This window comes from Scyliorhinus torazame, chromosome 22 (genome assembly GCF_047496885.1).
Source record: "Scyliorhinus torazame isolate Kashiwa2021f chromosome 22, sScyTor2.1, whole genome shotgun sequence".
NCBI lineage: Eukaryota > Metazoa > Chordata > Chondrichthyes > Carcharhiniformes > Scyliorhinidae > Scyliorhinus > Scyliorhinus torazame.
Window position 1 is genome coordinate 50,721,894 of NC_092728.1, and position 14,831 is coordinate 50,736,724.

The following is a 14,831-nucleotide window of genomic DNA, read 5'->3' on the forward strand; positions in this document are numbered from 1 at the left end:
CCCCGGGCTCGCTGGGTGAATAGTGAGGCTGCAGGGTGAGGTTGCGGAAGGGACTACACCCTCAAAAGACAAGGTGAGGTGGATTGGCCGTGCTAAAAATGTTGCCCTTAGCGTCCAAAGATGCGGAGATTAGATGGAATTAGGCGGGATAGGGCGGGTAAATGGGCCTAGGTAGGGTGGGCCAAATGGCATCCTTCTGCACTGTGGGGATTCTAAGGATTCAATTATGGCCAGAGGTGCCCATATCCTGTGAGAGAATAAAGAAAGAAAACAGCAACCAAAGGACAGTCTAAAAGAATCACTAGGGAAGTACATTCAGGGGAATTGAGACCTCCTGAAACATAAATGAAACAGTTTAAAGTAAAACGTGATCCACGTTGTGGCTGACCTGGAGGTGCTTGATGGGACAGTGTAAATTAAATCTACCCTTCACCAAGCCTATGCTGGGACTGACCTGGGCGGGAGTGTGTCTGTAAATGAACCTACCCTTTGTCTAGCCCATATTACAACTGAACTTGGAGTGAGTGATGTGGCACTATGCATGTAACCCTCACTATATCGAGCCCAAAGTTGTACATAACCTGGAAGTGTGATTGGGCAGCGTAAAGCAACCCTCTCCTATTTCTCGTCTGTGCTCCACCTGATTGAGGAATATTTGATAATGTTGCAACTGGAACATAATTTGTATTTCTAAGGTCATCCTTCAGCCAATGAACAGAAGGATGCTGTGCTGTTTGTGTGATAATTATAAATGTGAAAAATGGCTGAAATATTAAACAACTAAACTGTACCATCCAAACTGGACCAAAATTGAGTCCAATTCCGATTTATTTAATCATGTTCCAAATTCTGGCTCTTGAGTTTATGCCTGTCCTATCGGGATGTGTTGGGTCATCGTTGGCTTCCAGTGACTGAACAAGTTGTGGAGGGGGAGGTTGCTGAACTGTTACTTTGTGTGTGTACATGCGTGTTTGTGTGTGTGTTTGTGTGCACATGTATGCATGCAACGTGTGTGCGTGTTTGTGCATGTGTGTGTCAGTATGGGTGCATGTGTTTGTGTGCAAGCATGTGCATGTTGCCTTTACGCATGCATGTGTGTATGTGCGTGTGTGCATGTGTGTTGCCTTTATGTGTGCGTGAGTATTTTGCCTTTGTGCATATGTGTGTGTTTATGTGTATGTGCGAGCATGTGTATTGCCTTTGTGTGCCTTTATGTATACATGTGTGTGTGCATATGTGTGTATTTTTGTGCATGCATGTGCACATTGCCTTTGCGCATGCATGTGTGTAAATACATGTGTGTGCATGTGTGTTGCCTTTATGAGTGAGTGTGTATATGTGTGTGCGTGTGAGATCACGTGCGTGTTGTCTTTGTGCTTTGTGTGTGTGTGTGCGCGCGTGTGTATTTATGTGTTTGTGTGTGTGTGAGCTGTGCTTTCTGATTGTCAGTCCCTGAAGTGATTTGATCATCCACATCCCTGAATGTCTCTCTCACCATTAATTTCACCGGCCCGGCTATGCCAGTTCCCAGGAGCACCTGCAACTGCCTTTCCTCGTGTGAGCGATGCTCATTGCCTCGCGTATTGAAGACACACAACACCCGAGGAACAGATGGGGCACCTTTCCAGCCCAGCCCTGACTGTGCTTCTTTATGAAAGGTTTATTCAAAGGCCGCAGAGCCGTAACCAATCCCATGTCTCCATGGTAACCCTTGTCGGATCTCCTTCTTGCGTCACACCAGGTCAGGAGTTGGAGTCCTCCTGCAGCGCTTTAGATGATGACTTTGATGATCTCAGCTGGGAGGCAGAGAAGGAGTTGGAACTGCTGTCCTCTGAAGGCGAAGACTTTGTCCCGCCCAAGATTATGGTAAGAATTTCTGTGTCAAGTCCCGTTGCTCAAAGTCCAGGCCTTTCAACAAAAACAGTTTTTGAAGTCGCTGATAAAGCCAAGTTAACTGTTTCACTGCCAGTGTTCTCCAAGTAGCAGTCTATAGTGGCCCAGAACCAGTTGTCAGAAATGTTTCTGGGGGTTGTGTGTAAGAGGAATAAGTGCCCTTTATATTGAACAACCACAACAAGTTTGGTTCACCCGCCGTCTCTGTGTTTGCTAACCTACATTGGCTCATCGAGTTTAACATTTTTACCCTTGTGTTCGAATCCCTTTATGGCCTCTGCCCTTTCACTACCTGATGCACGATCAATTACACTCAAGACAAAGTGATTTCATAACTGAAAGCTTTAATCGACTAGAACTCTTCCCCAGCAGCTTCGGTACAGAAAGTGAAGGCTGCTGGGATGGCACCGGTTCTTATACGCCGCCTATCAACAGCCAATGGTAAACTCCTAGGTTTAACCAATGGTCATCAGCCTCTTAGGTACCGCAATACCTGATGATACCACATTCACCCCCTGTTAAAAAAGAGTCCGGCGGGGGTGGTGGCCAGTGGTAACAGTCGCCTTTAACATGGTATGATCAGATATGGAGGTACCGTGATACTTCCTTACAGGGCTGTCGAGAATATTTACAAAGTGTTCGTTCATGGTTAAAGTCACAGCGAAGCAATCAGTCGATCAGGTGGCCTGGTCGTCCTTCTGGATCGTCTGGGCTTCGGTGGTGATTCTGGTGGGGGTCCAGGTGGTTGTGACTCCGGGAGCGTGGTTTCGGCCTCCCTGGCAGCTTCGTCAACCCTAGGCGTCGCTGTTGGGGCAAACGGTTGACACGGGGGGGGGGGGCGGCGGCGGCGGTGGGTGGGTGGGCGGCGGGAGTACTGACCTTCCAGTGAGGTGCTGTGGGGGTGGGGGTCATGGTTCGGGTGCGCGTGGGGTTCCAGCGGGCGCCAGGTCCCAAAGGGAGACTGTATCTTGCCAGCCGTCAGGGAACGCCATGTAGGCGTACTGGGGGTTAGCGTGCAGCAGGTGGACCCTCTCGACAAACGGGTCCGACTTGTGCGCCGAAGCAGGATGGGTCCGGGTGTCGCTAGCCAGGTTGGGAGCGAGATCCCGGAGGAGGACTTCCCGGGGAAAACAAGGAGATGTTCATGAGGTGTCTGATTGGTAGTTGTACAGAGTAGCGACCAGATGGCGTGGAGGGCCACCGGGAGGACTTCTTGCCAGCGGGAGACTGGGAGATTCCTGGACCGTAGGGCCAGTAGAACAGTCTTCCAGACCGTTCCATTCTCCCTCTCCACCTGTCCGTTTCCCCGGGGGTTGTAACTGGTCGTCCTGCTTGAGGCAATGCCCCTGCTGAGCAGGAATTGACGCAGTTCGTCGCTCATAAAGGAGGACCCCCTATCACTGTGTATGTACGCGGGGAAACCGAACAGTGTAAAGATACCCTGGAGGGCCTTGATGACGGTGGTTGCGGTCATGTCTGGGCAGGGGATGGCGAATGGGAACCGGGAGTACTCGTCAATCATGTTCAGGAAATACGTGTTGCGGTCGGTGGAGGGGAGGGGCCCTTTGAAATCCATGCTGAGGGGTTCGAAGGGACCTTTATCAGGTGCGCCCTCTCTGGCCGGTAGAAGTGCGGTTTGCACTCTGCGCAGATTTGGCAGTCCCTGGTGGCTGTCCTGACCTCCTCGATGGAGTAGGGCAGGTTGTGGGTCTTGATGAAGTGGAAGAAACGAGTGACCCCCGGGTGGCAGAGGTCCTCGTGGAGGGCTCAGAGGCGGTCCACTTGTGCAGTGGCACAAGTGCCGTGGGACAGGGCATCAGGAGGCTCGTTTAGCTTCCCCGGACGGTACACGATCTCGTAGTTGAAGGTGGAGAGTTCTATCCTCCACCGCAAGATCTTGTCGTTTTTAATCTTGCCCCGCTGTGCATTATCGAACATGAAAGCAACCGACTGTTGGTCCGTGAGGAGAGTGAATCTCCTGCCAGCCAGGTAATGCCTCCAATGTCTCACAGCTTCAACTATGGCTTGTGCCTCTTTTTCGACCGAGGAATAGCGAATTTCGGAAGCATGGAGGGTACGGGAGAAGAAGGCCATGGGCTTGCCCACTTGGTTGAGGGTGGCCGCCAGAGCTACGTCGGACGCATCACTCTTGACCTGGAAGGGGAGGGACTCATCGATGGCGCACATCGTGGCCTCTGCAATGTCTGCTTTGATGCGGCTGAAGGCTTGGTGGGCCTCCGTCGACAGGGGAAAGGTTGTGGACTGGATTAGGGGTCGGCCTGTGTACTCCAGAGTTTCAAAGAATGAGAGATGATCTCATTCAAACCCACACGATACTTAAAAGAATCCCATGGAATCCATATGGGGGCAACACGGTGACACAGTGGTTAGCACTGCTGCCTCACAGCGCCAGGGACCTGGGCTCGATTCTGGCCTAGGGTGACTGTCTGTGGGGAGTTGACACGTTCTTCCCGTGTCTGCGTGAGATTCCTCCGGGTGTTCCGGTTTCCTTCCACTATCCAAAGATGTGCGGATTAGGCGGATTGGCCATGCTAAATTGTCCCTTAGTTTCCAGGGATGTTATGTTTAGATGGGGTTATGGGGTCACAAGAATATGGCTGCAGAGTAGGCCTGGGAGGGTGTTTGCAGACTCATTGGGCCGAATGGCTTCCTTCTGCACTGGACGGATTTGCAAAACCAAATATTCCCAACCTGGGCTGTCTAATGGAGCTAGATATCGCGCTGGAGCAGGCTTGGTTGTGGTCTGTAACCAAAGCCATGCAGCCATCGCTACAGATGGAGAAGCCCCACCACAGTGTCCTTAGCCAACCTTTATTTAGTTCAGAACCCTGCCAATCAGACAGTTAGTTCAGTCCTTATCAGCAGCCAGTCGATCAGTCACATGACACTGGCCAATAAGATACCTGAAATGCAATACGCGTTCAAATTTTGGAATTGTTGCTAGTGCACTGGTGTTTCTTATGAATAGTGCAGGTTTTAATAAAAGCTATTGAGTGATATTATAAACTCGAGAATTATAACTGTATGTTTAACCTTGTATTTCCCACATTCCACCTTAATCGATGTGCTGTTTTATGGTGTAAAGCAATAGTCGGAGCACAGTTTGCACACTTTACTTGACCTAATTCTCATGCGGTCGCAGCCCGCTCAGATCAAACTCCCTCGCACAGTAATCATCCATTCAGATATTGCGTTTCTTCATTTGCAGCTCATTTCATCCAAGGTCCCCAAGGCGGAGTACATCCCAACCATCCTTCGTAGGGACGACCCCTCCGTCATCCCCATCCTCTACGTGAGTACAGCACCTTTGGATGTGGGGGTTTCAGGTGTTTTTGGCTCCTTTACCGTTTGACCAGTCACACTGAACTATCGGAAGGTTGTCCACCTCCCAGGACGGCCCTTGAGTCTCCCAAGATTGAAGTTGAATGCCCAGCACCCAGGAGCAGGATCGTAGAGGCGTTCAAAGCAGATTCTGTGTATTTTTGCATTTCTGTTTATTCATTGTGAAAGTACCTCAGAATGTTAAGACAAAAGGCTTCTGGAAATTGCTACCCAAAGGGCCCAGGGGCGGGATTCTCCGGCCTCCCAGCCACGTGTTTCTCAGTGGCGGGAGACGGAATGCCTTTCGCTGGCGGTGGAATTCTCCGCCATCGTCAATGAGAATTCCCATTGAAGCTACCCCATGCTGCCGGGAAACCTGCAGGCGGGGCTGAGTTGCCGGGGGGGGGGGGCCAGAGAATCCCAACGAACAGTTGGAGAATTCCGGCCCGGATCTTTCCCCTTTCCCCATAGCTCTGCAAATGTTTCCTTTTCAACTTTCTATCCAGTTCGCTTTTGAAAATTGTTATTGGATCACCTTCCACCATCTGTTCAGCCAGTGCGAACCAAGATCTCAATAACTTGCAACGTTTCTTTTAATAAATTTAGAGTACCCAATTCTTTTTTTCCAATTAAGGGGCAATTTAGCGTGGCCAATCCACCTACCCTGGGTTGTGGGGGTGAGACCCACACTGGCCAGGATCGACCCCGCGTCCTCGGCGCCGTGAGGCAGCAGTGCTAACCACTGCGCCACCATGCTGCCATTCTAATTTGCTGTGTTAGCGAAGAAATGGCGAATGTTTCTTACCCAGGGCATTGATTTATCTCTCTCCTGCGGTGATTGGTGTGCTGATTTCCTGTTTGTGATGCCCAGTGAAGCCAGTAGGTTGAACAAATGTTTGATTGGAGATCTTTGTTCTCCTTGAGGGGGTATTGATGGGAAGAAAGGGCTGACCCACCTTCCCAATAAATCTACACTCTGATGAACCTCACTCATAGCTGATTTAAAAAACGGCTTTAAAAAACTTGCTTAATGTTGATTTCCTTGTTTTTTTATTATTCTGACGTCGCCAATATAATAGGGAGGATATATGCTGTTCAAATCACTAAATTCACTATTACATTGCTCCTGATCTCACCTCAGCAACCACAACGCCTCTTGCTGGGAACCTTAGTCCGGTTTATATATTAATTCTAATGAAAAATTCGCTTAACGTTGTTTCACTTCAGTCACATTTTTAAAGACAGGCAAGTGGAACAGAATATCATTGGTGGTTTGACAGGGCAATGGGGACAGAAGTGGAGGCAGAATGAGTTGATAGCTTTTTCATGGGGATGATCAGCCTAATGTCCTCCTCCAGTGCTGCTTGTTTCTGTGAAGCTTCTACCCATTTTCGTCTTCCCATCAGAAATATCAGCACCTACCCTTTAACTTTGGAAGCTCAACATAGCATCGGGAGTGCCCAGTTTAGGAGGAGGCTCCTCAATGGGTAGAACGTCCTTTTTTCAGAACCGGCAATGTCCCTTGGTGCCAGTCGCAGCCGAGTACTGCCAGGCTGTCTTCATGTTTTCCCTGCCTACCTGCCTACCAATGTAAACATTGTGGGGTCTTTGGCCCAAGATTGCCCCATTGACAAGACATGGGGTCTATCCTGCATTTGGGGCTGAATTCTTTGGCTTCCTGTGGGCCAGAAGGCTGGCAGCGGTGCCGTGTATAATTGCAACTGCACGATGCCCACCACCTGCCCACTCCTGCCAGCTCCCATGGCCCCAATTACTGGCCACTTAAAAGCATCATCCCGCTGCCACGATCAATATTCCTGTTGGAATTTTACCCACAACCAGGTGAGGCTGTTAGTATCTGGTGCCCCTCCTGTGAAGTCTGCGGGCATTGTGCCCAGGATAGGGGGTTACTTGCTGGTCAGGCATGCTGTGCCCATCAGAGGGCAATAGCCCCCCCCCCTCCCCCCCCCAAACCCTCCACCACCTTGTTGATCTCGGTCCCCCAACCTTCCTCGGTGTAACTTGCCATGAGATGTGGACCTAAATGAAAGTCTGAGTCCGTGGCATCCCCTCAATGGGTCCTGACTGTAGTACCAGCTGTGGCCACTGTACTCCCGATGGTACTACTGGGCAAAGAGAATTGCTAGCGCTCTGGCCAGCCACTCTTGGAGCCTGGACTTCCCATTCTGTGTGGCAGAGGTTCTGCCTCAAGCCAATGACCAAGTGGCTATAAAATGACTCATGATGAGTCAACCAAGTGCAGACGTGCCCGCCACAGACTTTTACACCAGAAGGGGTGGATCCCATCCATACCCAAGGTTCAGCCTGTGATTTCAGTCCCACACTGCATGGTAACAAGTCAACGCTGGCACAGTGGTTAGCACTGCCAACTCACAGCACCAGGGACCCAGGTTCGATTCTGACCTTGGGTGACTGTCTGTGTGGAGTCTGCACTTTCTCCCCCTGTCTGCATGGGTTTCCTCCGGGAGCTCAGGTTTCCGCCCACAGTCCAAAGATGTGCAGGTTAGGTGGATTGGCCAATGCGAAAATTGCCCCTTAGTGTGTCCAAAGGTTAGGTGGGGTTATGGGGATATTGCAGACTCGATGGGCTGAATGGCCTCCTTCTGCACTGTAGGGATTCTATGATTCTATGAATAAATACACTCTACATCCCGAGAACAAATTGAGATTGCTGTCCTGGCAGCGAGGTGATTTGGAAATGCCCAACTCGCGTTGATGGGTTCTTGCAGAATTGTATTGGTCAGAGCTGGATTTGACCCATTGTCACAGAGGTGAAAGGACAGTCTCAAACCCACTGCACACTCATCTTCCAGAGCATTTTTTTTTTTTGTTGTTGGCTTTTTCACAGCTAGAGGGCTGAGAAACAAAGAGACTTCAGAATTTTAATCTGACACCTCATTCTGTTGGGCCACACCTAAAAGTAAGAATTCAAGTTAAGTGGGCTGAGGGGTCACTTGAAAGAACTAAGCATTTAAAGGGTTAACAAGCACTCTCATTATTCCTACAGGACCATGAACATGCCACGTTCGACGACATCTTAGGTGAGTGGATTTCAGTGGGTTTCTCTGCTGTTATTGCTGTTACACGGTGGTTAGAAGCTCATGAAAAATCATTAAAAGTTTCATCTTCACCTTAAGCTGCAGATCCAAAACCAAACCAGGAGCGAATTCCACTCCAACAAAGTTTAAGCATCAGCCTTGGTAACGTGGGAGCACTCTCGCCTCTGAACCAAAAGGTTTTGAGTTTGAGTCCCCTCCAGTGAGTTTTTTTTCCGTTTAGAGAATGTGAGTGTTGCTGGGCTGGGCCGGGCCAGCAATTATTGCCCATCTCTAATTGCCCTTGAACTGAGTGGCTTGCTAGGCCATTTCAAGAGTCTGTCACACGGCTGCGGTGGGTCTGGAGTCGCATGTAGGCCAGACCGGGTAAGGACGGCCTATTTCCTTCCCGAAAGGGCATCAGTGAAGCAGATGGGTTTTTACGACAATCAACGATGGTTTCATGGTCATCATTAGGCTTTTAATTCCGGATTTTTGTTTATTGAATTTAAATTTCAACGTGGTGGGATTCGAACCTGGGTCTCCGGATCATTGCCCTGGCTCTCTGGATGACCAGTCCAGTGACAATACCACTACGCCACTGTCTCCCAGTGAGCACAGAATTTTGGCTAGCATTTTGTCACAGAAGTGATGGAGTCCTGCACTGTCAGGTGAACTATCTTTTAATGAAGCAACAAATTGAGGCTCTCTCTGCCCCCTTGACTGTGTAGAAAAGATCCTGTGGCTTGTTTCGAAGCAGGCTTGTGACTGAATCTTTTCATTGTCATTACTCCCCCTGGCCATGCGTGGTAGAGTGATTGCCACTAAGCCAGTGACAAGCAACCTAGGCTAGTGAGTGGGCACCATGAGTGGCCCTCCTTCACCTCAGTGGGCCGGACACCATCTCAGTGGGCCGGACACCATCTCAGTGGGCCGGACACCATCTCAGTGGGCCGGACACCATCTCAGTGGGCCGGACACCATCTCAGTGGGCCGGACACCATCTCAGTGGGCCGGACACCATCCCAGTGGGCCGGACACCATCTCAGTGGGTCGGACACCATCTCAGTGGGCCGGACACCATCTCAGTGGGGCGGAAACCATCTCAGTCGGCCGGACACCATCTCAGTGGGCCGGATACCATCTCAGTGGGCCGGACACCATCTCAGTGGGCCGGAAACCATCTCAGTGGGCCGGAAACCATCTCAGTGGGCCGGAAACCATCTCAGTGGGCCGGACACCATCTCAGTGGGCCGGACACCATCTCAGTGGGCCGGACACCATCTCAGTGGGCCGGACACCATCTCAGTGGGCCGGAAACCATCTCTGTGGGCCGGACACCATCTCAGTGGGCCGGAAACCATCTCTGTGGGCCGGACACCATCTCAGTGGGCCGGACACCATCTCAGTGGGCCGGTAAACATCTCAGTGGGCCGAAAACCATCAGTGGGCCGGACACCATCTCAGTGGGCCGGACACCATCTCAGTGGGCCGGACACCATCTCAGTGGGCCGGAAAACATCTCAGTGGGCCGGAAGCCATCTCAGTGTGCCGGAAGCCATCTCAGTGGGCCGGAAGCCATCTCAGTGGGCTGGAAACCATCTTAGTGTGCAGAAATCGGGTTTATTCACTAACCAAGACCCTCATAACGAGTTATAGAAAATGCTGACTCATTTATATATAAATCAAACTTGGAATATAGTGTTCAATTTTGGACGCCACACTACCAGAAGGATGTGGAGGCTTTGGCAAGGGTACAGAAGAGGTTTGTCAGGATGTTGCCTGGTATGGAGGGCATTAGCTATGAGGATAAACTCAGTTTGTTCTCACTGGAACAACGGAGGTTGAGGGGCAACAAAATTATGAGGCGCATAGTCAGAGTGGATAGTCAGAAGCCTTTTCCCAGGATGGAAGAGTCAATTACTCGGGACATAGAGTTAAGGTGCGAGGTTTTTTATAAATTTAGAGTGCCCAATTCATTTTTTCCAATTAAGGGGCAATTTAGCATGGCCAATCCACCTACCCTGCACATCTTTGGGTTGTGGGGGTGAAACCCACGCAAACACGGGGAGAATGTGCAAACTCCACACAGACAGTGACCCAGAGCCGGGATCGAACCTGGGACCTCGGTGCCGTGAGGCAGCAGTGCTAACCACTGCGTCTGAACGAAGGGCAAAGTTTAGAGGGGATGTGCGAGGGAAGATTTTTACACAGATGGTAGTGGACTGCGCTGCCGGAGGAGGCGGTGGAAGCAGTTACGATAGTGACGTTTAAGGGGCAGCCTGAGAAATACTTGAACAGGATGGGAATAGAGGGATACGGACACTGGAAGTGTGAAAGGTTTTAGGTTAGATGGGCAACGTGGTCGACATAGGCTTGGAGGACTGAAGGGCCTGTTCCTGTGCTGTACTTTTCTTTCTTCTTTGTTATTTGAACTGTCATCAACTTCAGCTGGTAAAAACAAAATAAATATTTACGCTTTGATTGCCTGGTGAGGGCTCTCACAGTCCATGTTGTGAGCAATTAGCAGGCACCTCTCTTCATGTGCCTTTGCTTTACATGCGTTTCATTTTAGTCATACCGATAGGAAAAAACCTATGCAGACGGAAACCAGTGGAATGTGGCAACACTGCACAAGCGCAATGGTCAACAAAATGTCTGGAGTGCCGCACTCAGAGACCTGATGGGGCCACAGGTTGCCCTCCGCTGCCCGAGGCTCTGCTCGTTCCAGGGTCTCTCAAATCCAGTCCACATCACAGCTTCACCCAGAGGTGATGTTGTTGTCATGTTATGTGCTGGAGGACTCCTAGCGATGGGATGATTCCTGAAATGAGAGGGCTATCGGGTTGAATTTGGCCGCCATTCTCAAGCGCTCTGCAGAATGAAAGTTGTTCTCGCTGAATTGTATACGTGTGTGAGAGACTTTGCCAGGGTGGGTCCGAGAGAGTGGATTTCCCCCGTCTGGAGAGTTTCGAACTCGGTGTCTAGGATTGGATTCGCTGGTCCTCCCAGCGGCGTGTTTCTCGGCAGCGGGAGGGGGCGCTGTTCGCTGGCGGCGGGATTCTCTGCTCCCACTGCTGCCATTGGGATTTCCCATTGAGCACACCCCACGCCGTCGGGCAATCCACGGGCGGGGCTGATAACAGGACCAGAGATTCCCGCTGCCAGCGAATGGCTGGAGAATTCCAGCCCCGGTCATTTAGGATTGAGATAAGGACAGATTTATTCACTTGGAAGAATAAGAACCTTTGGAATTCCCTATCCCACAGGATTGTGGGTGTTCAGACGTTGAGTAGATTTAAGTCTGAGATCGATAGTTTTCTGGGCGCTAAGGGAAGAAACGTTCAGGAGCTGTGGGAGAAAATGGGGTTGATGTAAAACTTCAGCCCTGGTCATATTGAATGACAGAGCAGGCCCAAGGGTACAATGCCTGATTCCTGCTGCTATTCCTTATTCGGTTCTGGTGGTATGTGAAGAGTCCTTATGGAGCTGACTCCTTTCTACGTCTTTACCAATCTCTGTGTCTCTCTAGACTGATTCTTGCTCCCGGTCAGGTGCCTTCTTAAGTCATTGTGTGGTGCTGTAGTCAGTGCCACATTAACCTTGTATGTACCATACCCTACTGCTACAACATGGAACCTGCAACAATTGGCTTGTCGAGGAGAGAACAGGACACAGGCTATTGGGGAGTAGCCTCAGTTCGGAACATAGGTTCAGGTAGCCATTGAGCCCCACAAACCTGACCGCCTCTCTCCCCCCCCACTTTAATGGCTCATCTGTATCTTAACTCCATCTAGTCATATTGGTCCTGCAACCCTTAATATCTTTGTGTAATAAAAATGTATTTAACCCAAGTTTGTCATTTTCAATTGACAACTCCCCGCTCCTCCCCCTGCCTGAACGGCATTTTGGCGATGAGGATTCCGGATTTCCACTACCCCTTTCTGAAGAAGTGTTTCCTAACACCACCCCTGAATGGTCTAGCTCTAATTTTAAGGTTATGGACTCCCTCCGCCTGAGGAATGGAAATGACCTACCCTGTCAAACCCTTTGATGATGTGGTGATTCCGGCATTGGACTGGAGTGGGCACAGTAAGAAAGTCTTACAATCCTTTGACTCACCTGATGAAGGAGTTACACTCTGAAAGCTAGTGATTCCAAATAAACGTGTTGGACTTATAATGGTGTTGTAAGACTTCTTACTTGATTAGATCACGTCTTTCTCATCCATACCCAAGGGAATACGAGGCTAGTTTATGTAACCTGCCTATTAGAATCTAGCCCTTATAGCTTCAGTTGTTGGAAGTTGGCATTGCGACTTGGATTTTCTGATGTTGGCTCTCTGTGTGATTGGATTGAGTGCTTGCCTTAGCCTGTCTCCAGGTTGAACAATGGCCATAAGGTTGGCACCCACCAATCGGAATGACACCAAGTCCATTTGTGTCATAGTGATGGGATCTTACCTGCGACACTGTGCTATAAATGTATTATCAAATCATGTTGAGGCGCAGTTTCCTGTATTGCTTTTCGGGAAAACGTGTGGAATATAACCTGACCAGTCTGTGTTTCCATAGAGGAGATTGAGAAAAAGCTGACCGCCTATCGGAAGGGCTGCAAGGTCTGGAAGCTGCTGATTTTCTGTCAGGTGAGTCTTTTTAAAAAAAAATTTAGAGTACCCAATTCATTTTTTCCAATAAAGGGGGCAATTTAGCGTGTTCAATCCACCTATCTTGCACATCTTTGGGGTGTGGGGTCAAAACCCACGCAAACACGGGGAGAATGTGCAAACTCCACACGGGGAGTGACCCAGAGCCGGGATCGAACCTGGGACCTCGGCGCCGTGAGACTGCAGTGCTGCCACTGCGCCCCCGTGCTGCCCTGTCAGGTGAGTCTGATGGTGGCCCCCTCGACAGCGATCGCTGCCACTGCCCCTGGCCACTTGGCCACTCACTCGGACTCTCACACTGCAATGCAGAGAGGTCAGGTCCGAAGGTCACACTGGGTGGGACGGTCATTCAAGTCCCTTCCGTTGTTAACGGATTGAGTGTGAGCTCAGCACCATTCCTGCTTTCTTGTCCTCATGATCCAATGGTTCCCCATCAACCTCTATTCTATCCTGCGCCGTGGGTGCAATTGATCAGGGGACAGATCTGTGCTCAATCGCTGCACATTTGATGCTATGGGGGCATCACTAACAGTCCCAATGCTACAACGCTCTTTGTTGAAGGCTAAAATGGATCTGCCTGGAATGTCCACAGGGGGTCCTTACTGTACTCACACGAGGTTCTGCAGCTCAAGACCCCCGGACCCAATTTGCTGCCTTACCTCTAATTCACAGCCCTGACACCTGACCCACATTATCTCACTCAACCCCATATGTCACTCTTCACCAGCGGCTTGTAACGCCATGCCTACTCCAAGTTAAACAGGTCTGAGTCTTATATTAGTAGTTTCTTGCGTCAGTGCTGTCAGAGTGATGTTAGTGTAATATTACAATGCCTGTGCTTTATTGATGGCCCCTTTGCTTTGATTGTAGGGGGGACCTGGCCATTTGTATCTGCTGAAGAACAAGGTCGCCACCTTTGCGAAAGTGGAGAAAGAGGAGGACCTGATCATGTAAGCCAATCACAATTCATATGCAGTTAGGATCTGGCATGGCCAATGCTCTCTCTGCAAGGGCCAAGTTCAGAGCAGTGTTGTTTATCGGATTACAGCCCAGAGGAGGCCATTTGGCCCATCGATTCAATGCCAGATCCTTCAGAGCAGTCCATCCAGTCCTACTCCCCCGTTTGATCTCTAGCTCTGCAGGTTTGTTTCATGCGAGGTCCATTCCAATTGGACGTCATTGATTATCTCCGCTCCCCTCACGGGCAGTGAGTTCCACATCATTACCACTTTCTTGAGTGCAAGAGCAAAATAATGAATATGTTTTATTACAACAATTTATGAAGGAAATAACGAGCGTGGTATATTAAGGGATCTTTAAAGGGGTTAAACGATTGCATCAAAAGAGACTTTTGGAGGGATTTGAAACTACATGGTTGTATTTGAAAAGATTTTCAGTAAAACTCCCCACTCAGGGTAAAAGACAGCAGGGAGCTAACATGCTGATGAGGCAAAGACGCACAGGCACCGCTAGCTGGATGATTACGTGATGAAACAGCCAGCTAGGACCAGTAAACTTCACACGTCTTCAGGGCCCATTTCAGAAGCTTGGATGCCTGGTTCCCTCTGTACTCTGGTTACCTCTGCCTTAGCAGACAGATCTCGCAGAGCGCAAGGCCAAGCCTGGTAGCAACAGGCACCAGGGAAGAGATAAGGAACAGCCTCTGGGCGATTGGGACGACTGAGGCTCGTGCCAGCTCTGAACTCTGAACTTAAGCACTGTACTGCCTATGTGCTTCTCGATGTAAAAATGTCCGATGATTCCTCAGTTGGGTCGGGTCCTGCTTCAGAGACATTGAGCGAAATTCTCCATCCCGCCCCGCCACATTTCTGCCCCGACCCGCCGGCGGGATGCTCCGTTACACCGGCCGGTCA

General features: G+C 50.1%; 1 protein-coding gene across 2 annotated transcripts in view; it reads left to right on the forward strand.

Annotated features, from left to right (window-relative positions):
* nsmfb (NMDA receptor synaptonuclear signaling and neuronal migration factor b) overlaps nucleotides 1-14,831 on the forward strand; it is a 172,264-nt gene that overhangs the window by 60,293 nt on the left and 97,140 nt on the right. For both annotated transcript variants that reach the window (XM_072488207.1, XM_072488206.1), the window contains 5 exons: nucleotides 1,742-1,866; nucleotides 5,123-5,206; nucleotides 8,264-8,297; nucleotides 12,866-12,936; nucleotides 13,828-13,907. In XM_072488207.1, coding sequence (XP_072344308.1) covers nucleotides 1,742-1,866; nucleotides 5,123-5,206; nucleotides 8,264-8,297; nucleotides 12,866-12,936; nucleotides 13,828-13,907 — 394 coding nt within the window. The remainder of the gene's footprint in view (nucleotides 1-1,741; nucleotides 1,867-5,122; nucleotides 5,207-8,263; nucleotides 8,298-12,865; nucleotides 12,937-13,827; nucleotides 13,908-14,831) is intronic.